We start from the raw sequence: 27,476 nt of genomic DNA on the forward strand, positions 1-27,476 counted from the left end.
GGTTAAGCCGCTGCCTTCGGCTCAGGTCATGATCTCAGGGTCCTGGGATCGAGTCCCGCATTGGGCTCTCTGCTCGGCAGGGAGCCTGCTTCTCTCTCTCTCTCTGCCTGCCTCTCCGTCTACTTGTGATTTCTCTCTGTCAAATAAATAAATAAAATCTTTAAAAAAAAAAAAAAAAGAAGAGAGACTGAGCAGGAGTCACATATCAGAGTCACATTATTTTCTTCCCAACTAAGAAGCTTTACGTTTCTCAAGGGGAAGGATCCGCCTTGGATTTCTTTTGCTTCCGCCTCAGTATTTGGCAAAGTGCTGTGCACACAGTAAATGCTCTATAAATAATGATTCCAAGACGTCTGAACAAGTTTCCTGCTGCAAAGACGCCGTCTCCAAAACACTAGGATCAAAACTTGGTAGGGGGAGTTCTTGAACACGGGAATTGCACTGGATTTTGCTCTCGGTTAGAACGGAACTCAGAAGGCTGGTTCTCCTCGTTTTATGAATTTCCAAAAGCACTCCGTGAGGAAGAAAATTTAAAAAGCATTAGAGTGAGCCTCGATGGGGCTTGGCTTTCCATTTAAATCTGTGCACCTGCTTGGTCCATATGTCTGTTTCAGTATTCTTATCCTTGACACTGGCCTTAGAAAGAACATTTATTCAGAGTTGTTTATTGTGGTGGTAATGAGTTTGGAAAACGCTTCTTCTTTTTTTTTTTTTTTCTAAAGATTTTTATTCATTTATTTGATAGAGAGAGATCACAAGTAGGCAGAGAGGCAGGCAGAGAGAGAGGGGGAAGCAGGCTCCCCGCTGAGCAGAGAGCCCGACGTGGGGCTCGATCCCAGGACCCCGAGATCATGACCTGAGCTGAAGGCAGAGGCTTAAACCACTGAGCCACCCAGGCGCCCCGGGAAAATGCTTCTTTGGATTGTTCTGTATCTCCGGTGACCAAGAAGGATCCAAGTTTAGTGGGGCCTGACATTTACATATTTGAAGGACCATTTTTTAAGAAAAAGAGTACAAAATTACGAATATAACATTAGACATGAAGAGTGGCTGTTTGTTTAAAATGAGAAGAGATATCAATGAATTAAGAGTGTCTTGAGGATTTAGAGCCCTTTCTTCTGAGATGCCCTATTTACCTTGAAATACGTCTTAACTGGGACCCGGCTCCCTCCCTATCTGGCTTTCCTCCACACCCTATGGCAACCAGCACCCACAGGGGAAGTCGGGGAGCCGGGCTGACGCTTTATCAGCATCCTGGTATATCTGCCCTGGACAGGCCGGTATGCAAATCACAACCCAGAAATAATTACTTAGTACCTAGCATGTCACTTTCAAGCACATTATCTTAGGGCAGTCTTTAGGGGGCTTTATCTAACTGGACCTTCTGGATCCCCTTGGCCGGGAGCTGAGTGTGAAAACGTCAGAACAATGGCATCGAGCAGAAGTGGCTGAGGCCGAGAAGGGCGTGGGCTTTTGGAAATGGCTTCTTCTGTTCACCATTTAAATGGACTTTATTCCTGAGACCCAAGCTTTGAGCTCCTGCTGGCGGCCTGTGCTCACCATAGAATTACGTAGAATGACCAGCCTTCGGCAGACTGCTTGACTCACCGTCCAAAGCCTTACACAGGTCATGGGCTGCTGACTGATGTCTCCCCACCACTGGGTCCCATGGGTTCAAAGAGGCCATTTCCCATTTCTTCCCTTTCTACTCATCCTCCTCCTGGTCTGTTCTTCTCTGTGCCCTCGAGGCCAAGGGAAGCCTACGGCAACTGTGATGCAATAGTAGTGGTCGGGAGCCTCAGACCCCAAGGTGACGTCCCCAACTGCTCCTCATTTCCTCGTTTTACTTCCTAAGACAGACAAGCACTCACCCCTGGAGGCTGTCCTCCAGCTTGGGAAAAGTATCTGCTTCCATTAGCTCGTGGATCAGAGCTTGATTTTTAGGGGTAGGAGATGAGTGGTGATGCTGCTGTGTCTGTCCGTTAAGAAAGAGTTTGCAGATCCAGAGAGAGGGAACTGGAGAGGCAGGTCCCGGGTCCTGAGTCCTGGCTCTACCACTCACAGCTGTGTGACCTGTGGCAAGTTACCTGACCTCTCTGTGCCTCCCTCTATCTGAAAAGCTGGGATGGCAAATGTACCCACCTTATGTGATTTTAGTGAAGATTAAATAAATTCATTGTTATTTATGTGCGTTATTATTACTATGATTTCTGGGACTCCATTATCACAGGGCTCTGTATGCCTCAGGCTGGTGGGGAAGGAGGGCGGTGAAGAATTCTGCACAACAGCTGCTTAATTTCCCAGTTACCTGAGTTGCGCTCACAAGGGTGGAAGCAAGAGCTTATTCTATATTCTCTAGGATGGCTGCTGCAGTAGGCTGAGCAATGGCTCCCCCCAAGGACACCCAGATCCTAATGCTGGAATCTGTGTACTTTTCCCTCTATGACCAAAGGGACTTGCAGATGTGATTCAGTTGGGGATCCGGGGAGGGGACGATGATCCTGGATTGCCTGCCTATCATCCCAGTGTCCTTATAAGACGGACACACAGAGGAAGAGATACAGAGAAGAGGAGGTGGCAATGTGACCACAGGGGCAGTGATCACAGTGAAGGGACCTGGAATTACCAGAAGCTGGAAGTGGCAGCAAATGAGTGCCCCCCCAAACCCCCCCAGAGCCTTAGGAGAGAACATGACCTTGCCTACACTTTGACTTTGCACTTCTGGCCTCCTGGAAAGGAAGAAAATACATTTCTGGTGTTTTAAGCCACCCAGTTTGCGGTCATCTGTTTTGGCAGCTCTAACAGAAGTGGCCACAGGCAGGTACAGCCAATGGAGCCAACAGAAACCACCAGCCACACGGAGTGGTTCTTGGCTCCATGGTTCCTGAGAGCAAGTCCAAAAGGCGTTCCCCTAAGGAAGCCCCTTTCCCGCGCTCGGGAGCTGGCACTGGAGGCGGGGACCGCTAATAGGCTAGAGAAAGGTAATGCTTCTCCATTCCGTCCCCGATTCTGAAACCTGGCTGAGTGCTAAACTCCTTCTACAGATCTGGTCGGACAAGGAAACAAGCTCCCGCAAAGACTTGAGAGCCCAGGGGCGCCTGGGTGGCTCAGTCGGTTGAGCGACTGCCTTCAGCTCAGGTCATGATCCTGGAGTCCTGGGATCAAGTCCCACATCGGGCTCCCTGCTGGGCGGGGAGTCTGCTGCTCCCTCTGACCCTCCCCCTTCTCATGCCCTCTCATTCTCTCTTTCTCTCAAATAAATAAATAAAATAAAATAAAATTTAAAAGAAGACTTGGGAGCCCATTGACAGGAAATAAGGAGGTGTTCAGCCTGATCCAAACTCAGGCCGCTGCGCCCTTGCCCTGTGGCTCCCGAGAGCCAGCCCCTCACCAGCCCCTCACACCTGTCGCCAGCACCCTTCGCTCCCTCTGGTGCTCTCGCATACGGTGGTCCACAGCGAGCACAAGGAGGCTCTTGCTCTGGGCCGGGCACTCCCCAAGCCCCGGCTCTTTTCTCGTCACAACTACCCGATTACCAATGAGGCAGGCCCACCGTTGACCCCATTTCATAGGGGAGGAGACCCACCTGAGTTAGGGACCTGTGTGGAGTTGCCTCAAGGTCACCGGCCTGGTGAGCGTTCGCTGCAGAGCAGGGACAGAAATCTCAGGGACTGCCTTCTGAGGACACCTCCTCACCACCACTCTGGTTGTCTGTCATTTTCCCGGCCATTGACAACCCTCTCGCTCCCGGGGTCCTCAATCCTTTGTGAGCAAGGATCATTGATGACTCCCAGGCTCCTCCCCAGGGAGAGGGATCCATAGCCCCACGCGTGCAACCAGGAGCCCATCCAAGTAGGGAGGGCATCACCGTGCACAGCCTTCACCCTCGGGGCGGGTAACCACGAAAGACATTAGCTACATGCAGCTGGGCATGTAGGCATGAAATGACTTGCTTAACTGAGGCGGACATCTAAGCTAAAATAAGAAACCCTCCGTCCTCATGCTCCCAAGTGTGAAAAAAATAAAGACCTTGTCAAAGTGGCTAGACTTATGCATTTCACGCAGACTCTGTTGAATTTGCTTCACAGAATGGGCTAGACACCCGTGGCAATGAGGAGGAACATTCCAGGAGCTGAGACAATGACCTCAGTGGGGAACCTGCTTCTTGATCTTCTTAACAACCTTAAGACCGATCGCCCAAGATGTGAGTAGACTGGACACTCTGGAGAGGAAACAAGAGCCATCCCCAGTCTCCAGGATCCCCAGACTCAAGTTCAGGAAAGCGCAGACCCCTTCTAGTGGGGCTACGTTTCTGCCTGGGTGCAGAGCTGAACACCGACATGACTCCCAGACATCACGGGTAGCACACAAAGAAATTTGGAAAGAGCCGCACGCTGAAACCTCTCTGGGCAAGTCACAGTGGTGGGAGAGCAGGAAAGGCTCTGGGAAGTCCTGCAGCCAGCCCACCCGTCCCGAGAGCCCTTCCTGTTCCCGGCACGTGTCGGCACCCCCTGGACTCCATGGTGCACACGACACATTTGGAAACATTAAATATCCATACCGGACCAAGGAACCCCTCCACCCAACCATGACGTGATGATTCATAGAGCTGGGGTCCCACAGCTGTTTGTCCATTTTTTCCACCGGACCGCTGCCTCTGGCGAAGACCAGAGCTTCCCAACCAGAGGCCATTTCACTCCCTGGGGGTGGTGATACTTGGAGAACTTTTTGCAATAGGGGTGGCGGGGGAGGTGCTCAGGGAAGTGTTTGAACTCCCTTTGGTACATAGAAAAGCCGAGCGCAATGGAAAATCGGCCCGAAATGTCAGGAGTGCTGACTCGGAGCGACCCCAGGCTGCAGCCACAGAATCACGAGCAGACAAGACACTGAATCCTCTGGCCATGACCTGAAAATCGCCAGGATGGGCTCTGGACTCTGTGCAATTGGATATTTTCCATAGACAGCGTGCAAGTCTTCCTCTGGGCCTCCCACACTCCTCCAGTATCTTCTGCGCAGCAAAAATTATAAATGTTTCTTAAAAAAAGAAACGCCGAATGGGAGTCAGCACGTACGGAGCTATCAGAGTTATCCCACTTCGCAAGCCCGTGGCTAAAATGCTAACACACCTGTCCCCCGCAAGAGATACGGGACGGGTCTGTTGAAATGTCATCATTTTGGTTCTTCCCAACCTCCCATTGTGCGGTCCCCAGATAAACAGAGAGATGCCTCATGTACACACAGGACGCATGCGTAAGCGTTACACACACACACACACACACACACACACACACACCACACGCTGTGAACAAAATGATACTGACGTTGGCTGGCAAGGGTCTTCTCTCTCCTGGACTGTTTTTCCTGACTGCAGAAGACAGAAATGAGGTCTAGCGGCCGTCCTTGGAGCGGACCCAGAAAAAGAGGAACCTTAAAAATCCACACCCGGGGGGTCCTCTGATAATCAAAGGTCCATCAGAAGGTACGTACTTTCAAAAAAATGTTTGAGCTTTGCCTGGAGGTCTGGCACACAAGGCAAGGGCATTTGAAGGACAGAGAAGTCTGAATGCAGGGAGATCGAAATGCAGGGGGTTGTAATCGGGGGTTAGGTGAGGGCCGGGGCGGGGGGGGCGCACAGTACATGATTTCATGGTTTGTGGGCCAGTTTCCTTGTGGCTCAGCCACGGACTGAATTCTTTCCAGTCCTTGGCCTGGAGACCTAGCTTGAGTTAGGGCTCATTTGCATGGCATTCTTTTTTCCATCTGATTTACAAACAGAGAGTGATCGCTGACCTTGGCCTGTTTTCCTTCTCTGCACGCGCAATGACCCATGGGGTAGGATAATTTATTGAGATTTTGTGTGTTTTTTTTTTTGTTGTTGTTCTTGTGGAATTTTTCCCAACTCTGATCCGAGGAGGTAGCTGGGCTTTGAGTTTCCCTGTCCCCGAGGCTGTTGATGACCGAGGACCAAGCAGGCAAACTTGAGACAGGCTTCCCCACTCCTTCTCTGGACTTTTTTCATTTTTGGTTTTTGGAAAGGCCTGAACTCCATGAAGGGATACGCTGGACAGTGGGGTTTAACAGACTGTGGGATGTGCCTACCGAAGCACAAACTATTGAGGGTAGTAGGCAGATTCCGAAAGCTGCTTAGGAAAGGGAAATTGGCTGGGAGGTATATGTCTGGTCTGTTTCCTGGGGGCGACCCAGGGTGGCAGAAAGTGACTGCATGGTGTGCCTAGGAAGGTGTGTTTCAGGTACTGGAAACCCACCCCAGCAAATAGTCCTGTGCTTATGTTTGAGCTTGGCATAGACCCAACAGAGTATCCCCAGCCACCTGCACAAGCCCAAGTGACAAACATGGACTAGGGGAGCCTCCTCACCTGTTCTGTCACCTGTGACCTTAAGCACGTCCGCCCAGCATGAAGGGGTTTGGGAAAAAGAGCTTCCGTGATGACTTCGAGTAAATAAATGTCCAACCAACCTAACAGGAAAGGGGGCTTAGAGTTTCATCTTAGACTGGATTCCTCGGAGAAAGAAACCTATCTCTTGTTTCTTTCACCCTTGTGCTGGTGGATCAGAGGCAGGTTCTGCTAGAATCCCAGGGTAATCCCGGGATCTCCGTGGCTTCCCACAACAGAGGCTCCTTTCTTACTCGTGCTACTTGTTTCGTGAAGGTCACAGCGTGCTTCAGGGACCTGGCCTTGGGGATACGCCAAGATCCCAGCGGGTGGCCTTCTGAGGCCATCAGGGTCAGGAAAGAGAGGCCCCGGAGCGTTCACTACTGGCCAGGAAGTGACATAGGTCATAGGTCACGTCTACTCTCCTGCCACTGGCTAGAACTGATCCTATGGCCCCACCTGGCTGCCGGGGGGCTGGGACCCAAGGGGAGCACGTGGATGCTGGTGCCTCGCTCTCGTGGTATGAGCTCACATAGGATGTGTCTTTATTGAGTGTCACCAACTTGCGCTTGTGAAGAGCTTATTAGACATGAATTGTGGGGGTCCTTTGCGTGGCTTCTCTTCTTCTAGCTCCCCCATGCCCTGTGAATTGGTCATCCTTCTAGTCTCTGGACGGGGAAATGAAGCTCTTTTTCCCAAACCCCTTACTACGCATGACAACGTAGTAAACAGAAAAGACAAAGGAACAGCCTGGGTGTCTGACCCGAGCCTTTTCTGCTCTTCCCCAGAGTCAGCAGGGCAAGTGATGCTTTGTCAAGGACGTACTCGGCCAACCGATGGGGTCCCCATAAAGATCAGGGAGAGGGTGGCGAGAATGCCAGACACCCGGGCTTATCTGTCCGCTGTTGGGAAGCAACGGTATCAAGATTTCAGTGAGACTTTGCCGAATGGGCTGATTTCTCAACACAAACTCGTTTCTCTCCGGCTGAAACACAATCACTTCCCCCTCTCCGAGCTGGGTTCATGCTATGTTGCAACAGACCGCTTGTTTCACTCGGGCTGACTGGTCCCCCACCCCATCCTGACCTCCCGGGGTCACTGCTCTGGCTCAGCGGTTGAGTAAGACCTACCCAGCATGACAGGGGCTTCTGAGCTGGAGGGGACTTGAAGCAGAGGAGACCTGAATTACATGGGGCAGGTTGGTGACCGTCCCCGGTGCTGCTGCAATGAAACCCAAGCCTGGAATCAGAACACGGGGGAGGGATTCGACCATCACTGATTATTCCCCCTGATTATAAAAGCAAACATTTTTTGGGTGGCTTAAAGACAACACAAACAGGTCTAGAGGGCATCACAACGGATGAGTTGAGCTATTTTTACAGCTTTTGGTGCTTACCACGAACTCGCCCTCCGGGAAGCCCACACGATCTGTGTGTCCATGGCCGAGGGCTGGGAGCTTTTCGGCCTGGCCCACCCCCAGACTGGGACACCAGGGGTCACTCTGAGAACACAGCCCCCAGGCCTCCTGCTCTTGATTCTAGTTTCAGCTATGCTGCCAGGACCCGATCTCAGATAGGAGGCGAAGTTCAAGTCAGTGTTGAATTTCTGCCTTGGCAATCCACTTTCTGGTGTAACCTCACCCCCCTGAGCCTTTCTCCTCCACCGAAGATGCGTACAATAATAGTACCTCTCTTACGGGGTTGCTGTGAGGATTAAGTGAGATAGTTTGGGAAGGAGGCAGCGCGGCTACCCTCCCCCCACCGCCGGAGTAAGGATTTCTCGGGTGTCGGCTAGGACCACTGTCACCGACCTGCGGGAGGCTTTGTTGCAAGGGAAAGGTCTGCAGTGAGCAGAGAGCAGCCGGTTTAACTGGCTTAAGAAATGCTTGTGGAAAGAGAAAAGGAGAAAAAAATAAAGTCATTTCTGGAATCCGCAGGATTCCTGTCATTTCAAGTCCTGTCCCTGGGCAAACATTAGCTGACCGGTTTCTACTCCGAAGCGTGTGTGGGGGGCGGGAAGCGATGTGATCTCTGGAAGACGTAGGCTAATGGCACCGGGACCCAGTTCCGTGTTCTGTCCGTCCGCAAGCACTAGGCGTCCAACGTCCGGGTGACCGTGGAGAAATCCATCCATGCATTTTCTGTCTCCGGAAGCACCAGATGTGGCCAAGGCAAGCCAGGGCGCTGGCTGGGCTGGAGGCCCTGGTGCTCTTCCCGTGGCTGTGGGACCTGGCCAAGGCTGCTGTTGCTTCATCAACTGAGAATCCCACGTAACTGGATAAGGCTGACGACCGACACGTGGCAAGTCACCCACATCGAACACAGAAGAATAACCAACGAGCGGTCCTTCCCCTGTTGGCAACTCAATGCTGTATGCACCAGGCATCATGCTCAAGGCGTTACGTATGTGACCTCACTCTGCCCTCCAGTGCCCTCAGTAGGTCTTACTCAACCGCTGAGCCAGAGCAGTGACCCCGGGAGGTCAGGATGGGGTGGGGGACCAGCCTGATGAAAACAAGGCAGGGTGGGTATTCTGGGCCACACTGCTGAAGAGGACACCAGGTCTCCAGAAGACAGGCCTCGGGCCTCTCGGTGACCTGTGGCAGAGCCAGGATTTCAACCCAGAACTGCCTGCTCACAGAGCCTCTGAAGTACTCTTTTTCTCATTCGTGCACCAAACATTTATTAAGCACCTACTGTGTACAAACCAGCCTTTTGGATACTGGCTTACATCATCAAAGACGCAAGCAAGCCTCCATCCTTCTATTAGACTCTAGGGTGACCATAATAGATGACCACAAGTTTGGTGGCTTTCCAGAAATTGAGTGTTCTCGCCGTTCTGGAGTCCGAGAGCTTGACAGCGAGGTGTCAGTAAGTCTCTGCTCCTTCGGGGGGCGGGGGTGCTGCAGGGGGAGAATCAATTCTTTGCTTCTTCCAGCTTCTCGCGGTTGTTGGCATTCCCTGCCTGGGAGCCCCACCATGCTCTCTGCTTTCTTGCTCACGCTGTCTCCTCTTCTGTGTCTACTCTCCCTGTTTTTCCTTAAAACGACACTTGTTTTATCCATTCATCTGTGGATGGACATCTAGGTTCTTTCTATAGTTTGGCTATTGTGGACATTGCTGCTATAAACATTCGGGTGCACGTGCCCCTTCAGATCACTACATTGTATCTTTGGGGTAAATACCCAGTAGTGCAATTGCTGAATCATAGGGTAGCTCTAGATGTGATACACACACACACACACACACACACACACACACACACACACACACACAAAGGAATACTATGCAGTCATCAAAAATGAAATATTGCCATTTGCAACCACGTGGATAGAACTAGAGGGTATTATGCTTAGCGAAATAAGTCAATCAGAGAAAGACAACTATCATATGATCTCCCTGATATGAGGAAGTTGAGATGCAATGTGGGGGGTTTGAGGGGGTAGGAAAAGAATAAATGAAACAAGATGGGATTGGGAGGGAGACAAACCATAAGAGACTCTTAATCTCACAAAACAAAGTGAGGGTGGCCAGGGAGAGGGGCGTCAGGAGAGGGTGATGGGGTTATGGACATTGGGGAGGGTATGTGCTATGGTGAGTGCTGTGAAGTGTGTAAACCTGGTGATTCACAGACCTGTACCCCTGGGGCTAATAATACATTATATGTTTATAAAAAATAAAAAAAATTATATAGAAAAAAAGGGAAAATGTAAGAACATATACAAGTTCTAACAGATTGTTATCACTTGGATAAAGTAATAAAGTGTGAGAATAAAAATAAAAAAGGACACTTGTTTTAGGATTAGGATACACCCAGATTACCCAGGATGAATTCCTCATCTCCAGATCCTTCACGTAATGGCATCTACAAAGACTTTTTTCCTTTTCCAAGTAAGATACCCGTGACAGATTCAGGGGACGAGGACGTCAATGTATCCATTCAATTGAGTACAACGCTTAAGAACCTTGTGATCTAGTGAGGTTAAATGCTGAGCTTATCAATAAGCGAGAAGGTGTTAAGTCCTGTTAAGAAGCCTGATGAAAACAAGGCAGGAGCCAGCAAAGGAGGCCTTGGGACCCCTTTAGGTCACTGGGACAGGAAAGCCCCCTGTGGGTGGGGAGCTCTGAAAGGAGACCCAAAGGGCAAGAAGAAGCCAGCTGGTTTTCTGGGGCCCAATCGTTCTGGCCCATCTGCTTGATTTTTTTGTTTTTTTTTTGTTTTGTTTTGTTTTTTTAAAATACATAATGAAAAACTGATGTTTTTGGCTGAGTGGATCCTGCCAGGGAAGTCAGGAAGAAGCATTTTCATAGATGCAGATAAAACAGTTTTCCTAATCACAGATGACAAGTAACCTTAACAGATCACTAGCTCCATCATTGCCAGAAAGAAAGGCGGCCGCCCGACTGTCATAAATCCAAGCTCATCGTTTCTGGCTGACCTCCTCAGACCTTTTAATGGATTTACAGCTCATAACAGAACAGAAGGCCACCTCGTTCGGTGACATTTTGCAATGAGTTTAACCCACAGGGGCCACCACTAAATTCTACTGCTCAGATTAGGCGTACCGTGGTGGCTTTGTTGATGGTTTTTTAATATCGAAGATGGCCATTCGGTTATAATGTCTTTTAATATTTTTCCAGCCCCCAATTTTGCAGTCACATGCCACGGCACAAGGCTGGGTGGCACTGATTACCCTTTGACCCACCTGTCACAGCAGCTCCAGAAGTATTGTGTGAGGAGGATGCAGCCCGCCCTTGGACCTTTGGCTCCTCGCTGGACGGAGGTCGGTGGCTTTGAATCCACTCCCCATCCCTCTGGACCATGCGACCTTCCCACAGAACCTTCTGTTCCAACTTCCAGGTTTAGCCAACTGCCTAGTCTCCCTCTCTGCACTGAATGATAACCCTGAGAAGCTCCCCTCCGAGCTCCTGGGCAATTTATCCTAAATATAATGCCCCTCGACATCGATCAGTAATCTCTGCTGTGGGGCTCTGCTGGTTGGCTCCGCCGGTGAAGTGTCCGCCTTCCGCTCAGGTCATGATCCTGGGGTCATGGGCAGGGGAGCCTGCTTCTCCCTCTCCCTCTGTCCCCACCCCCCCACTCTGCTGGTGCGCTCTCTCTTGCTCACTCTTTCAAATAAATATATATTTTTAAAAAAGCAGCTCTGCTAATACATCAGGCTTGTTGGGAGGCTGCCCAAAGGAGGTGTCTTTTACTTGTTTCTCTGGAACCTGTCGATTTTCTCCTTCGATAACACAGGCCAGCAGGCCTGCGAGCCAGGCCTGGGCCGCACAGGGCCCGCGGGGTCATGACCGTATGGACTTGCTGGGGGACACGGCGCCACTTGTGCTGGGGAAGGTGGAGGCTCTGGTCCTTCTACCACATGGTGTCCTCTGAGGTGCCGGACGTGAGAGAGGAGGAGAACAGGGAATTTCCAGGAATCCCTGGGTCCTCCCTGGGCCATACGCTAGCTCTTGCCCTAGAAACACGGCTAGTGGTTCTCCTGATCACAGCTAGCTCGGGGGCGGGCAGGTTTTCACAGAGGTGTTCTGAGACGTTCCTCCCTGTAGGCCCCATGGGTCTTATTTTCCCTCTGACTTGTTTTGTTCAACTATTTTATATTTATTTGACCATGAGGCATATCGTAATTGTCTTTATGATATATTTAAAAGATTATCTACTAGATGATGTTTCATTTTTAAACATTTTTTTACAGGGGTGCCTGGGTGACTCAGTGGGTTAAAGCCTCTGCCTTCGGCTCAGGTCATGATCTCAGGGTCCTGGGATCGAGCCCCGCATCGGGCTCTCTGCTCAGCGGGGAGCCTGCTTCCCCCTCTCTCTCTGCCTACCTCTCTGCCTACTTGTGACCTCTGTCTGTCAAATAAATAAAATCTTAAAAAAAAAAAATTTTTTTTTTTTTTTTTTTTTTTTTTTACAATAAAACCATGGTCACTCACGGTTTGTATTCATATCAGAACGGGACTGCAGTGGCCTGCAGGGTGGTCTCCCAAAAGACCTCATGTCCACGACCTAATCCCTGGGACCTGTGAATGGGACCTTATTTGGAAATAGAGTCTGTGCGGATGTAGCAAAGTTAAGGATTTTGAGAGGAGATGGTCTTGGATCCTCCGTGGGCGCCCCAGATCCGATGGCACGTGTCCTTCCAGGAGAGAGACACAGGAAGCAGAGAAGACCCATGAGCACAGAGACAGAAGAGGAGGTGACGGGACCATGGAGGCAGGGCTGAGAGGGATGTGGCCACAAATCAGAGAACGCTGGCGGCCGCGACGAGTTGAAAGAGACAAAGAACTGGTTCTTCCCCAGAGCCTCTGGACAGAGCACTGTGCCCTCTGCCAAGTGACCCCTGCGTTTCAGAGTCAGCCTCCAGAATTGCGAAAGAACACATTTGTTACAGGACACGAATGCCAGTGACTGAATCCCCTTCTCAGAACTTGCTCAGGAAAAGCTAACATCCAGTGGCTTAGCGATGTGACTTCCCCAGGAGTGGGAGATGGAGCTCTCCAAGTGTTCTCTGCCAAGGGGCCCGGGCCACTGAGCGACGCCGTGTGTGGCATGAAAATCCGTCCTTGATGGTCTGTTTCATTTCCTGACAGCAAATTATCCTAGATGAACCTCCTTTCTCACTCTGACATTATAACGACACAATGATTGTGATGGTGATAAACACAGCGCATACATTTTTCCCTGTGTTGCTTTGATGCCATTGCACTGAAGGAATTTTTGCAAATTTCAGCAGAGGGTTTTCCAGAAGGCGTGGCCTCTGAGGGTCCCGGCATAAGACAGCACTTTTCTTCCCAGGGGTCGGTCGTACACGGAGTCTGCTGCCCGAGGCTGGTGCCAAGGATACTGCTATATATCCAAAGACAGACTGATTGGGTGTCTTTCTATGGGGACACTCAGTCAGCCTCTTACTGGCTGTGAAGACCCATCCTTTTCTACAGTGAACTAATTACAGACTGTTGAAAAGAGCTTCAAGAAGGGGCGCCTGGGTGGGTCAGTTGGTTAAGCGTCTGCCTTCGGTTCAGGTCATGACCCCAGGGTCCCCGGATCGAGTCCCGAATCGCACTCCCTCCTCAGTGGGGAGCCTCTTGTTTCTCTCCCTCCGCCGCTCCCCCTGCTTATCTGCTCCTGCCCTCCCTCTGTCGAATATATAAATAAAATCTTAAAAAATAAATAAATAAAAGAGCTTCAAGATGCAGAAAGGATTCTACACATTCATGCCTCTAATCATATTAACAGTTATTATCAGAAATGCCCTAGAGATAAGTGAATGGAGAAAGGTCTTTGGAAATTTCCTTCAGGCTCTTAATACACCTGAGAAGTGAAAACAGATTTTCATCATTGTTCTAAATATTACATTGGTTCATAGAAAAGGAAGCGTTTAAAAATTTTCAAAGAAAGGAACACCTGGGTGGCTCAGTCGGTGAAGCGTCTGCCTTCAGATCAGGTCATGATGCCAGGGTCCTGGGATCGAACCCCTTATCCGGCTCCTTGCTCGGCGAGGAGGCTGTTTCTCCCTCTCCCGCTGCCCCTCCCCCTGCTTGTGCTCTCTCTCTTTCTCTCTGACAAATAAATAAAATCTTTAAAAAAATTTGCAAAACAAGTTTTAAACACCTGGTGGGAGCATGCTGTGTCCTCAACCCATTCAATCGGAGTGTCCATGGTCTTGGGGGTGATTAGGACCCTCGTGGGAGGGTTACAGGGAGACAGAGAGACAAGTTTCTGCTTCAGACCCCATAAATAGTCTCCAGAACAAGGGGAACTTCAAGTCTGTCCGTAAACAGGTCTGAACGAGAAGCCAAACAAGCCCTTGACCGTAAGCGGGGATGGGAGGCTGTGTCGTCTGGAACTGAGGGAGTTTTCAAGGGCTTGGAAAGGGAGGCCCAGAGGCTTCATGCAGCTGGAAGAACTAGACCAGGAGGTGGGGACCATTTCAGCGATGACTGCCGGTTGTCCCAGGAGCTGAGGTGGAGGCAGGCCCAAGGCAGCAGATCAGCCACAACGCCTCCCCATCGCTGGCCTCTGTATGCGTCTGCTCAGGCTGCTGTCACAAAACACCTCAGACTGGTGTGGCTTAAACAATAGATGTTTATTTCTCACAGTTCTGGAGGCTAGAAGTCCAAGATCAATGCGTCAGTGGATGTGGTTTTTCCCAAGGCTTGTCTCCATGGCTTGAAGGTGGCCGCCTTCTCCCTGTGTCCTCATAGGGCCTTCCTCTGTGCATAAGTATCCCACCTGTCTCTCTGTCTTCCTTCAAGGACACGGGCCATAGTGGCTTAAGGCCCCCACCCTTGTGACCTCATTTAATCTTAATCTTCATTATCCAGTCTCCCAAAAAACAGTCACGTCCTGAGGTGTACGGCAGGTTAGAACGTGAATTGTATGACTTTTGCGGGAACATGATTCAGTCCATAGCGCATCATTCGGTTTTGGGGGGTTACGTTAGACGTCTTTCTCACTGACATATGGGGCAGATTCTTGCCACTTGGAGCCACCGGCGCACTGCCCGACAACTGACCAGCAAAGGGGACCTGCTCTGAGCCTTGCTCAGGGGAACAGTACTAAGTTATTAGACTGCCTCTTCTCCGACGGCCAGGAGACCTGAATCTCCCCAGATGGCCTGAGATGTATCTAAGCAGAGGTGATAGTTAGGAAGCTCTAGCCAGGACTTCCAGGGGCTGTGCACACATCTCCTCTCTCTTGATAACCTGCTACCACCATGTGACGAATCCTGGACTAGCTGACTGGGGGATGACAGGGCCGTGGGACAGTCACAGTCATCTCAGCCAAGGTCCCAGACAGGGAACCCCAAGGAAGAGGACACATCCAGGATCAGTAGAACATACACAGCAGCAGACCACGGATGTCTCAGGGAGCCCAGCAGAGAACCAGAAGAAGGCTTAGCTGAGCCCAGCCCAAATGCTGACTTGCAGAATCATGAGCTAATAAATGGTTCTTGTCATTGTTCTTTTTTTTTTTTTTTAAATGGTTCTTGTTTTAAGTCACTGCATTTTGGAATGATTTGTTGTGCAGCAAAGTAAGCAGCGTACAAGCCCTAAAAGATGCTCTCTTACACTCCAGTTGCCGGAAGCATTGGCAAAGCTGTGGTGGGAGGCGTGGTCATTAGCAAGTGCCTTGATCTCATTACTGACAACAGCTGGGGGCTGGAGGCAGGGGTAGGGGGCTTGGGTTCTAGGCACACCGATTTGCGAGGAAAGAAGAAAAGACATTTACTCTATTTCCACACATTCCAGATCAGTGGTTTTCAAAATTCTTCCACAAGTGGAACCTTCCTTACAAAAGAAATCTTACCCAGTATTGCCAAACAAAGAAACAATATTTATAATTTATCATTATCAATCTAATAGGGTAAAATATGTAAACTCATTTTTAAAAAGCCAACCAATAAAAATGAGAGGGATAACAGGATTATGAACTCAAGCATTCAAACTTGGGGGCAATGGAAGTCGGACATTGTCTTATTTCAGAACCTGATTAATTTCTTAACACCTTGTTTTGGTAACAGTACAAAAAAAACCTGATACACACACAGATTTTAGCAGCGCACCTTGCAATCTCAGAATACTCCTCAATTAAACAAAGATAGAAGAAGCCATCTGTCCCCACGAACCACCTACCACAGGCTCCGTGGGCTGCCATGTGCAAAACACAATCGGTGTGAGTTTTCTCATGTTAAGATCATCTTGAAGTACGCTCTTTCAAGATGAAAATTAATCAATCATTTCCAGAACCCAAGAAACGCCTCCCCAAACTCTAGAAGTTCATGTAGCGCACTTGGAAAATGCCCCATATTTTCACTCTGACAGACTTTGAAGAAGAAATCTTGGAATACTTGGAATACTTGGAAAACAGAGCAGCAAGGAGCCTTCAGGGACCACAACTCAACCGTCTTCCTTTCTGAAGGAAGGCAGAATGGACACACTGGTGTCGTGGCTCCAAGCGGAATCTCTTGTCGGGAGACAGAAAATAAGCCCATGAATGAACGAGGCCTCATCAGTTTCTTCCTCGGGCTCCCGTGAGGGAGTAAGGTTGATTTGAGCCCACATGCAAAGATGCCTCACTTCTTGGGAGGATTTTAATGGTTGGTATAAAAAGTCTGCACGTGTTAGGAATTTGTTATGAATGAATTTGGTTTTATTTTTTTATTATTATTTTAAAAGATTATTTATTTGAGAGAGAGAGACAGCAGAGCACGAGAAAGCAAACACCTGCTGGGGTGGAGGGGGTTTGAAGAGCAGAAGGAGAGGTAGAGGGAGAAGCAGACTCCCCGCTGAGCAGGGAGCCCTCTTGTGGGACTCCATCCCAGGACCCTGGGATCATGACCTGAGCCAAAGGCAGACAGATGCCTGACCAACTGAACCACCAAGGAGCCCCGAATTTGATTTTAAAAAGCCTTAATTAAAACTCCAGAACAGTGTCTACAGGAGTCAGAAAGTGCCCTATGCTTAAGCTGAGACCCTTTCCAGAATCACTGGTCAGGGCAGTTCCTCCAGGACCCCTGTCCCCTGTCCACCCAGGATCACTCTGGGGGACTGCCCTTCCCCACACTGAGCCACCTGGCTGACTGGTGTTTCCAATAGCTCCGCCTCCCTGACATCCGTGATTGGTTGAGGCGTGGGCAGCCCCCTCAAAGGTGGGCCCATCACAGCCTTCTACAGCCGGGTGTTTTCTCAGAATGGGCCAATCGGCATCTCGGCTCAGACTCTTTCTTTTTGGAAATCGGAGAAACCCTTTTCTGTCTGGTCCTAGGACTGACTGTGGACTGTCGGGAGGCGAAGCTGCAGGAGGGAATCCAAACTGGGGAGACAGAAAGGACAGCCCTTGCTGAGTTTTGGGTACTGGAGTCTCATTTTCTTTTCCAGCTCGCTTTACTTTGACTTGGGTCTCTGTCCCTTGAAACCAAAGTGTACTTTCCAAAAATAATAATAAGCATTTGCACAGAATGCAAATTCGGTGTCAAATTTAAGGGAAACACAGACTTCATCACTTGAACTCAGTGGGGTCCAGTGACCCCGTTAAAAACCCCCTGCAGCAGAACAGCCGGTTAATAAAGGGGCTTGATTTGATGGTGGAGCTGCCTTTGGTCCTTCTCTAGCATCTCTGACGGCTCCGAGCGGCGCGGGATGCGTAAAAAGCAGCTACAGGTTGCACATCATCTTAACTCAGAGCGAAAACCACGAGCTGAGCTGTTACATGCAGATAAATACACGATTGCTACAGAATTTGCAGCTGTTCACCCACGGAAGAAAATGAGTCAGAAAGAGAAAACTCCCATTTGAACTGATGAAACGGAGACCCCGTGGGCCACTTGGATCGGCCAGGAGAGACCACTTGTCCCTGCGTTTAGACTCTCCATTGCCCTCAACATCATCAGACGTATTTCCCTCCAACCCACGAAGCTTGCCCAGGTACCGACAGCACGTTTGCTCTCTGAGCTCCGTGCGTGGCTTCCGGGGGCCAAACAGCACAGATGTTCTCCTGCCAGCAGAGATATTCTCTAACCTACCAACGTCTTCCAAGTTTTCCAAAATCCCACCTCTTCCCGGGCCAGCCTTTTAACAGCCCCGCTTCTTGGTCCACGGGCCCCTGTGCCAATGCTCCTTAAGCTTCTTTTACTCTCCGTATTTTGCTGAGTTTTATTACAGGTTCTTGGCTGATTCTCCGCTCTTCTCGATTCCCTGTGACTTCCCAAATGGAACCCCTCTGTTACTAGGGGATCCAATAAATTAGACATTTTTCTGACTCTTAACTTTGCCTCTTGCCCAAACCAAATTCTACTACCCGCCCCCAGGGCTTGGCCTCCAAAGTCCTGGACGCCAGCATCTCCCCAGCTCTCAAACTCCGTCTGTCCTGATTTCACGTTTCAACCCCAGGACATTCTACCAAGGGACAGGGCACAAGAAGAGAGACGCCTTGCTTGTTGTTATTTTCTCCTTGCCGTGGCTTCCATGACGCGTGTCTATGTGTGCGCCTCTAACAACAGACTCACAGTTGCTCCATTGCCTCGAAAATTCTGTCCCACTCTAGTGGCAACCGTTGAGAATGGTACCCCCGCTCGGCTTTCTGCTGCGTGCAAGCCTCCTTCAGTGGAAACCACGGGCTCTTGTCAGCCTTGAGCTTAATGAATAATCACAAGAAAAACACACGTCAGCATCTGCCAAGGGGCAGCGCCAGGAATGAGTTGGCGAAGTCAGGGTCTTGGTGCTTCCCACGTGCTTTCAGGCAAGACTTCTTGGCTGCGCTTCCTCAGAGAACAGGAAGCTAAGGAAATTCCCTCTTCCTGGCACCTGATGCCTTCTCAACTTTCCTTCAGGGCTTTTTTTTTTTTTTTTTTTTTTTTTTAAAGATTTTATTTATTTGACACAGAGAGGTCACAAGTAGGCAGAGAGGCAGGCAGAGAGAGAGGAAGGGAAGCAGGCTCCCCGCTGAGCAGAGAGCCTGATGCGGGGCTCGATCCCAGGACCCTGAGATCATGACCCGAGCCGAAGGCAGAGGCTTTAACCCACTGAGCCACCCAGGTGCCCCCTTTTTAAAATTGACTTTATTTAAGGTATTGCAATGAAGAGAACACCCAGCCCAGATCCAAATTTTAGGATCTCTCAGTAGGGTGGTTTTGTCTTAGACCTCTATAGGGAGGGGTAGGAAGTTATAGGTGGAGCGATTTTGCAGTCAGTGTTGTTTTGGTTCGAGGCCTTTTCTTTATGGGATGCAATAGGCCATTTCCTAACAGCCCCCCAATACTGTTGTTGTCTGTTCCCAATTATTTGCTCCTCAGTATTTCCTCTGACTCTGGCCCCCTCCCCGCTGGAGGGACCCCATGGGAAACCAGAAGACCACGTGCAAACTGGGGGCTTTTCATGCCAGAAGCCACAGAAGCATGCTGTTCACTCCCACAGGCAGCTACAGTCATAAAAAATAATGTGGTGCTCTAAGTGGAGGGTGCATACAGTCGGGGAGGGACCAGAGTGGCTGGAGGTAGTCGGAAAAGCCTTTCCAGAAGAGGGAAATTGAGGGCCTGTGGACTTCAAAGGATGCACAGCAGAGAGCTGATGGTTGGGACCATATTCTGGATCCAGACCCTCTGGGTCCAAAGCCCATCTGTGGTTTGCTGGCAGCGTGAATTTGGAAGGCAAGGTAAGCAATCTTCTTGTCCCCAGTCTCTTCTATGAAATGGAACAAGCAGCCCTACTGTATATTCGTTTGTTACCGCTGTGTAACAAACTACCACGAACCCTACTGGCTTAAAGTTGCACCCATCGGTTAGCTCATGGAGTTGGAGTTCAGCTGTGTTCTTTGTGCCAGCTTTGCAAGGCTGGTGTTTAGCTGTCGACCAGGCTGAGTTCTTGTCCAGAGACTCTGGGGCAAAATCTGCTTCTGAGCTTATTCTTGTTGTTGGCAGAACTCATTTCCTTGTGGTTTGGGGACCGATGGCCCTGTTTCCCTGCAGGCTATTGCCTGAGGACCAATCTTAACCCCTAAGTGTCCTCTGCCCTGAGGTCCCTTTGATTGTCAAGTCAGCAATGGTCCATCAGACCCGTATTATACTCTGAATCTCTGACTTTCTTTTCTTCCATCAGCTGGAAGAAACTCCCTCCTTTTTTAATCTTTTTAAATTAAGTCATTTATTTGAGAGAAAGAGAGTATGTGTGTGTGCACCAGCTTGGGGAGGGGCAGAGGGAGAGGGAGAGAGAATCCTCAAGCAGACTCCATGCTGAGCAGAGAGCCCGATGCGGGGCTCGATCCCAGGACCCTGAAATCATGACCTGAGCCAAACCCTCAACTGACTGAGCCACTCAGGTGCTCCAAAGCTCCCCACTTTTAAAGGCCTGCTGTGACCAGGTCAGGCATACTTGGATAATCTCTCTATCTCAAGGTCAACTCATCAGGGACCTTAATTACATCTGTAAAATTCTTTAGAGCAGTTCCCAGGTTAGCACTTGGTTGAATAATGAAGACAAGTGTGTGTACACCAGGGCTGGGGACCTCACGTGGCCATCTTGCAATTCTGTCCGCAGTATGCACTTGCTTCGAAGGAAACTGTAAAGCCCAGAAAGTTAGCAAGTTTCTGTGAAGTACTGGGGCCAGATCAAGCACGTTTCAGGTAAGAGGTTTGTGGGCAAATAGTTAGGCAGTTGAGTTCCCTGAACTGATGAGAACTTCCCACTGTGAAAAGAGTGTTAAGGGCTGGGAACAAGAGAACAGCTGACAAACATCCTCCCGTGCTTGGCCGAGGGTTTCATTTTGATACACTCGGGACATAGGAAGTGCCTGTACTCCTCCGACGAACAACACGTAAGTCTTGGCTGCAGTCAGGGCGGTAAAGACCGAGCTCTGGAAGGAGGAAGAAGGGACCCAAAAACGGCCTCTGGATTAGCCCTCTCAGAAACCATCTGTTTGGAGTTTGTGGCTCTGAGGAGAGTGGAGAGGTTTCCTCCAGCTACAAGTCCAGGGATGCAGAAACCGCTAAAATAATAGGTCTTCCCAAATCAGTCAAGCAAAGCCCTAATTGGAAAAGAGAGATGGAAGTCAGGGCCCCCACTCCCTCTGCTAACCACACACAGGTCTGGTCGAGGTCCATGTGCTGCCCGAAGGAGGCCGTTTCCTTTCTTAGCGGGGCGGGCATCACTGATGGAAGAATCGGACAAGGGCCCCAGATCCTGGTGGTTCTGTGAGAAAACGCAAAGTGGCCACTATCCAGAAGAAAAAGCTGGACATGTAGCTGCTTTGCAAGTTGAGTTGCCTGCTCCCGATCTATGTTCCTTATGGTCTGGGGCCGGCCTGAGACCAGCAGGAAGGAGACAAAGGGGCAGGTGAGGGGAGACACCGAGGGGTGAAATAAAGTGATTGATTTTTCATTCCACCGAAGCCATGGCGGGAAGCAGCTTGGCCTTCAAACCCCCCTAGACCAACCAGTTCTCATTTCCAGCTGACTTCTTTTTCACCACCCCTGGCTCCTTCTCCCCTCCCTCCCCCTCCCCTCCCCCTCTGCCCCTCCTCTATCTGCCCTGCCTGCTGGATCTTCTCAAAGCTTCCCGGGAAAGACTTGAGCCAATTTACTCCCTTTAAACAACTGTCATCTTTGAAAAGCTGCCCAGTCTCTTTGCTGTGATTTTCAAAGGGAAACTCAGGGCGAGGCTTTGCTTTTGGTGACAGCAAGTAGGTAGGAGGAGCGGGAAAGAAAGGTGCTTCCTGTCCCTGGGCTGGTGGGAAAAACACAGATCCACACATCCAGGCTTCTGAGAAATGCTGACGCTGTAATTGTAGGAAAAGACAGCCTTCCCATACCTGAGAGATCGTCAAGGAAGAAAAGCAGAGAGTAGGGAATTTGTATTTGTGTGCTAGCTGATGGAGTTTCGACACCGGTGGGGTTGGAGGGGGATGACCCTGTTTGACCTTGACTGTCAAGACCAGAGGGTTACGGAGGGACCAACCAAAGATCCGTGGGCAAAGGGCCAGGCCAAGCTGGCCACTTGTGACATGTCAAAGGACAGATGTTGTCCGGCTTGGGCAGCCTGTCGGCAGAAAAGAAACCCAGCCCATCGGCCAGGAAGCCGCGTTTCTAGAAGGTAGAGGAGAACAACAAGGTGAGCGGTTACCTGTGCCCCAGGTAAGCCCTGCCTTCCGGCCTCATCTGGCTGGTTGGTGCCCGGCCTGAAGTCCTGCAGACTACACTCCCCCTCGCTCCTCGATCCAGTCTTGCTTTTCGCTTCTCAAGACAGGTGCCCAAGGGGTCATCGTGCCTGAGAGAGCCTGGAGTTGCCTCCCTCGTTGTGATCAGCGACCAACGACTTGGCAGAAACACTTTTTTCCCTGGTTGCATGTTCAGCTTGGATTGTGCCACACTTAGTTCCGTTTTTGAGGGAGGAAGGAGAGGACGGGAGGGCGGACCAGTGGGTAGGGGAAGTCTGCAGAACACCCTGAATGTCAGCCCGGGAGACTCTCCGGGACGCACAGCATATCTTTTGCATTTGAACCTCACCTTATCTTGACATGCAATTAACAAAGACTGATGGAAAGCCTGAAACATTCAACATGATGTCTAAGCTCCATCTTCCACCAAAATCAAAAAGGAATGTGCTGGGAGGAAAAAAAAACCACAAAAACCAAAAACCAAAAACCAAACAACAACCAGGTCATTCCCTACCTTCTGTTGGTAATGAGCTCACGTTGTTAGAAAGATACCTTCCAACTTCACACCATGACTTATTGGCGTGGCGGTTAAGAAAAAAATATATTACTCAGACTAACGGTCGCTTCTGGGCAAGGGGTGAAGAATGCTGATTTGGCTTCTCTCGCTGCCTGAAACGCTCCTGGTGTGGCAGATGGCTTGCTGCTACAATTATTTTGGATAGCAGTTAATGGTAGGTAATTATTGGCACGGTGGCATCCGTATAGGTCTATAACTCTCTAGTTTTTAAATACTGGCTGGGTTGCGGCTGTAAACAAGGAGGGCTTGTCCGTGCAAGAGAGACACAACTAGTAAGGTCATTCGCTGTTTCTTCCTTTGCTAAGTATTTGCTTGCACAGAACTCTGGAGCCTTCCTTGGCCTGGGGTAGCCAGAGAAGCACACAGCAGCATGGGTGCGGGCTTCATTGAAACTTCCACTTGCTATCTAGTCATTAACCCACTCTCTGGCTTCAGGTAATGAGTTACTCTCTTTGACAACAGAGCTCTGGGTGTGCTTCAAATTCACACTGGCCACTGAGTCCTCCACATTTGTTCTTAACCTTGATGCACGTAATAGGGCATAGGCTTATTAGAATCCTCCCGCTGACGTTTGCCATACAGGTCTGGTGAAGGCAGGTGTTCTTTGCAATCCTAGGTCAAGTTTCAACCCTCGAGAATGCAGCTTCCTCTCCTGCTTCAGCCCACAAACCTCGCTTGAGGTCTGGAGGTAGGAAAAGGAAGAGGAAAAGAAATATCCTAGCTGTCGCATTTCAACCAACCATGCGAAACTACCCTGTTAGCTCCGAAGACAGCAAGGTCAGCAGCCCCCATGGGTCGACCCCTCTGTTAAATGACCAAAATCATTTCTGTCCAGGAAATGTGTTTTTGTGACACACGATGGCGTAGAAATCAAGCTCAAAAATCGATGGTGGGAAATGTCGGTGAGAAAGATTTTTGTGTTTCTGCCAAAAATATTCTCCTGGACTTTCCTTCAAGATCCGGAGGAACATAAGGAAGTGCAGGGCCACAGAAACGAGAATACATGAATGCTGATTATGAAAGCAAACGACTTCGCCCACAGTCCCCTCATTCTGGAACCTTCCACAGATAGGTAGACGATTTTCTAAGGGCAAAATTTCCTCGTCCATTGATCCCGACGCCCACATTACTGATGAAATCAAGGTAATGTTGAACAGGACAGTGTCTGAGAAACACTCTCAAATTGCCTTTTTATTATACCCAATTAGCAATGAAATGGAGAACCACCTTTTTTCTAATCTAAAGTCATCAGCCACGGAGCTGCAAAATTCACCACAGCGATTTCCGCCAAGGGCTCCCCATTTCATCCCCTTTTGCTTTCTGAAAGTCCTTCCCTCCCTCAAGCCCCAGCCGGCCTTAGCGCTACAGAATAACGAGCAAACAGTTAAACTGGGCTAGCCCTGGGCGGCCACTGAGATTTATGGTCGACCCATTCTCCGCAGGGACTATAAAACCCTCTGATGACATCTCATTTTGAAATCTCTTGTAGTAAGAAAAGTAATGGGTGTGGTTCAAAATGAACTCTGGATGCCAGTGATATTTAGACAAGTCTGTACTTCGAAACAGTTCTAGCTCATGTGAAGATCTCTGTCATTAACCCCGATCTCAGTTTTGACTATCCTTCCCACTCCAAACTACCCCCTTCCTGCCCTTTTACAAATATGTTTTCTTAAGTGAGTCCTAAATAGGTTTGGGCTCCCCCGCCCCCAACCTCCAGCTACATTTTGCTTTGGATTTTTAGAAATTTCCAGGTAGCTTTCTACCTCCTCTGTGAAAGCATCAAGTCTCAGATCCGTGTCAGCCCAAATTACCCCAATGCTAAAACCACCTTCAAGTTAGAGCACCGGCCAGAGGGACAAGCCGGGTTTTAAAAAGAATAGGTCGGTGACCAGGTCAGGGAACTAACAGTTTACTTTGCGTCCCAGCTGACCTCTTGCAATCTCTGACCCGGGCAGAGGAGTAAGTTAAAAGAAAGAGCTGGGTGTTCAGGGAGTAGCATTGCTTTCTGGAAGGCACCCAGGCCCAAAGCGGAGTGCGGAATTCGAACCAGGTCTGGAGTTGCTCTCTTTGGGAACCTTTTCCGGAACACCCGAGTCCAGCAGCGGCTTCCCAACATCAGGACAAGGAGAAAGAGGGGGACAACGGCCCAGGACAGTGCAGCGGGGCTAAGGGGTGAACAGGGAGCTGGAGGGAAGAGGCTGAGAGCATTTCTCCGCTGTGGGGCTGCACTGAAACTTTCTCCCCCTGAGATGCACTCGGGCTGGACTGTGCCGTCCGCCAACAGCTGGTGGGGTCCGGGCAGGGAACACGAGCAGCGCCGGGCGCCCAGCGGGAGCTCCGGGCGGGGCAGCGCGCGCGGGGGGCGCCCGGCGCCCGGGGTCCTCACCTGTTCCAGCGGGCCACCTTCCTCCGGTAGTACCGCAGCGCCTCCTGGCTGGCCAGGAGCGAGTCCTCGGGTCCGAGGAGCGGCGGCTCTTCCGGGACGCGGTACAGCGGGTGGGCGAAGAGGGCCTGCAGCTTGGAGCCGCGGCCGCCGCGCCGCTCAGCGCCGGGCCCGGCTGGGGAAAAGTTGCGCGCGGCCGCGCGGGTGTTCGGGGAGGCGGCGGCGGAGTCCGGGGCCGGGGACGAGGCGCGCCGGGCGCACGGGCAGCCCGGCGGGTCCTCTCGGGGCCGCAGCTGGCGCCGCACCTGGGGCCAGAGGTGGAAGTAGAGGTCGGCGGAGAGGAGCGCGCCCAGCAGCAGCAGGGTCAGCAGGCGGTCCCGGCGCAGCCCGGGCATGGCCCCGCCGGGGCGCGCGGGCGTCTCCGGGGACCCGGGCGGGCGCTGGGCGCCGAGGGCCGGCCGGGGTCGACGGGGCCGGCGTGCTCACCGCGGAGGATCGCCCCCCCTCCTTGGAGGGATGTCGCCCCTGAACTTGGGAACCCGCGGCGTGCGGGCTCGCGGTGCTGGCGGGCGTCCCTGCTCCGCGCGGAGTGGAGACCAGAGGATGGTGCCTCTGGGCCCCTGTCTCTGGCACCTTCTCTCCCCGCGCCGCCCGCCCGGGAGCCCGCTGCAGGGAAGGGCTGGGGGGCGCGGGTGTCTGCTGCCCCCCGCGGGCGCACGGGCGGCGGGGCCGGGGGCGGCGGCGAGCGGGAGCTCGGGGAGCGGGCGGCGGCGCTCGCCTCCCGGCGGAGGAAGGCGGCTGCGGAGCCTGGGGCGTCTCTCCAGAGGATGCTGTCGCTGGGCGGCTGCGGCGACCGTTCCCGCGGCTCCTTCAGCTGATGGCGGGGACGCCCGTGCCCCCGGCTGCTCCGGGCGAGCTAGTCTGCGCGCCCGAGTCCTCGAGGCAGAGGTGACGCCGGGCCTCCCCCGCCTGGCCCCGCGCCCGCCCCTCCGCCCACTCGCAGCTGGCACCTGCCTCTGGCGCAAGCTCGCCAGCCAAGTCCCGGGGCCGCTGCCGGCTCTGCCCTTGCACCTTGTCACCCAGCCGGCACCTCGCGCCCATCCCCCTCGCCCCAGGCCTCCCACTTTCCCTGCTCGGGGCTCAGTCCCTGCACTTTCGGGGACTCAGGTTGTGTGTGTGTGTGTGTGTGTGTGTGCGCGCGCGCGCAACCTTTTATTTTCATTTTCTTTTTTTAGAAAAAAGACAATTCCCCGAAAGTGTTTCTTTAGTAAGATTTGTCATATATGTATGTGTGTGTGTGTGTGTGTGTGTGTGTGTTGTCTGTTTCCTCTTCCTATCTACCCCGCCCCCCACCCCGGGCACACACTAGGTCCACAACACCTACGTGTCCCGTGCCTGGCACCTAGTAGGCACTCGGGAAACACCCACTTAAAGAATAAAAAAGTTTGTCCTTTAAAAATAAGGCACCGATTTTACCTCGAATCTTGGTGATTTACTGTTTGGAAGGAGTTTGATTCCAACTGTGCCTGCTCTTTACAAAGAGGAAATTTCTCTGGCACTCAAGGAGGGAGGGGCCTCCCGATGACCCCACTCTGAACTTTTGCATTTAGCTTGGTGTGAAAGTAGTCCACCCAAATGAATCACTGGACAACACATGTTAGACTTTCCCCTGGTAGTTTGAGAAGTAATTTATACTCCCCCACCTCATTTCCCTTTTGAGGAAGAGGGAGGGGGAGGGGGCAGGCCAGGCCTGGACTCCTGGCTCCTCTATTTAATGGGGGAGGGCGGAGTGGGGAGGAATTGAAGTGCAAGTCTGTTGGGGGAGGGAGCCCCACTGAGCTGAATGTTCCGGAAAACTCATGTTTGCTACTAGCCGCTTGCCCAGAGAGTGAAGCTTCCCATGTAGGCCAATCCTACTCTTTAACCGCCTCCTTCCTTTGGATGGAGTCAGGAATTCTCAGACACACTTTGGCTTATGGGTTCAGAGCAGAGTTCCTTCCCCTGTGGTTCAGGGGAAGAGTCTTAGCTGTTTGCCATACCCTCATCTGTAACTGAATGAAATAATAGGACTGACCCAGTAGGGTTATTGAGTGCTTGGAACACCCCTGAGCACGTGGTGCATAAGTATGTGATATGTGTATGCTAGAAATATTATGACTTCTTGGTTCCTGTAGCGCACTGGGTTAAGTTAGATACTATTTATGAACGGGACAAGATTGATAAATCGTGAGAAAGGAAGATATTGGACAGGGATCTCTTTCAGGAGCATATCATGGCCTAAAAACTCAGTCCAAGTGAGAAACCCCACATTGATACTCTTGCCACCTACTTTCCTCTCCTGGGTATTGATGTGGGAAACAAAGGCAGAAGAAAAATTATTAAATTTCCTCACTACCTACAGCCTGTTGACAAGTTCTTGAAACAGGCAGAGTGACCTTCCTCTAGGGAC

The 27,476-nt window shown here is 51.1% G+C and overlaps 1 protein-coding gene and 1 long non-coding RNA gene across 2 annotated transcripts in view; one reads left to right on the forward strand and one right to left on the reverse strand.

The window, feature by feature from the left end:
• Nucleotides 1-25,422, reverse strand: part of FAM20A (FAM20A golgi associated secretory pathway pseudokinase) — a 47,673-nt gene extending 22,251 nt beyond the window's left edge. The window contains exon 1 of the mRNA XM_032321229.1: nt 25,031-25,422. Within this exon, the coding sequence (XP_032177120.1) occupies nt 25,031-25,422 (392 nt within the window). The remainder of the gene's footprint in view (nt 1-25,030) is intronic.
• Nucleotides 8,921-13,454, forward strand: LOC116577668. Its single transcript, XR_004280573.1, has 3 exons — nt 8,921-9,265; nt 11,036-11,178; nt 12,563-13,454. It is a non-coding gene; the product is annotated as an uncharacterized LOC116577668 (long non-coding RNA).
• Nucleotides 25,423-27,476: the final 2,054 nt, after the last annotated feature.

This window comes from Mustela erminea, chromosome 18 (genome assembly GCF_009829155.1).
Source record: "Mustela erminea isolate mMusErm1 chromosome 18, mMusErm1.Pri, whole genome shotgun sequence".
NCBI classification, from domain to species: domain Eukaryota; kingdom Metazoa; phylum Chordata; class Mammalia; order Carnivora; family Mustelidae; genus Mustela; species Mustela erminea.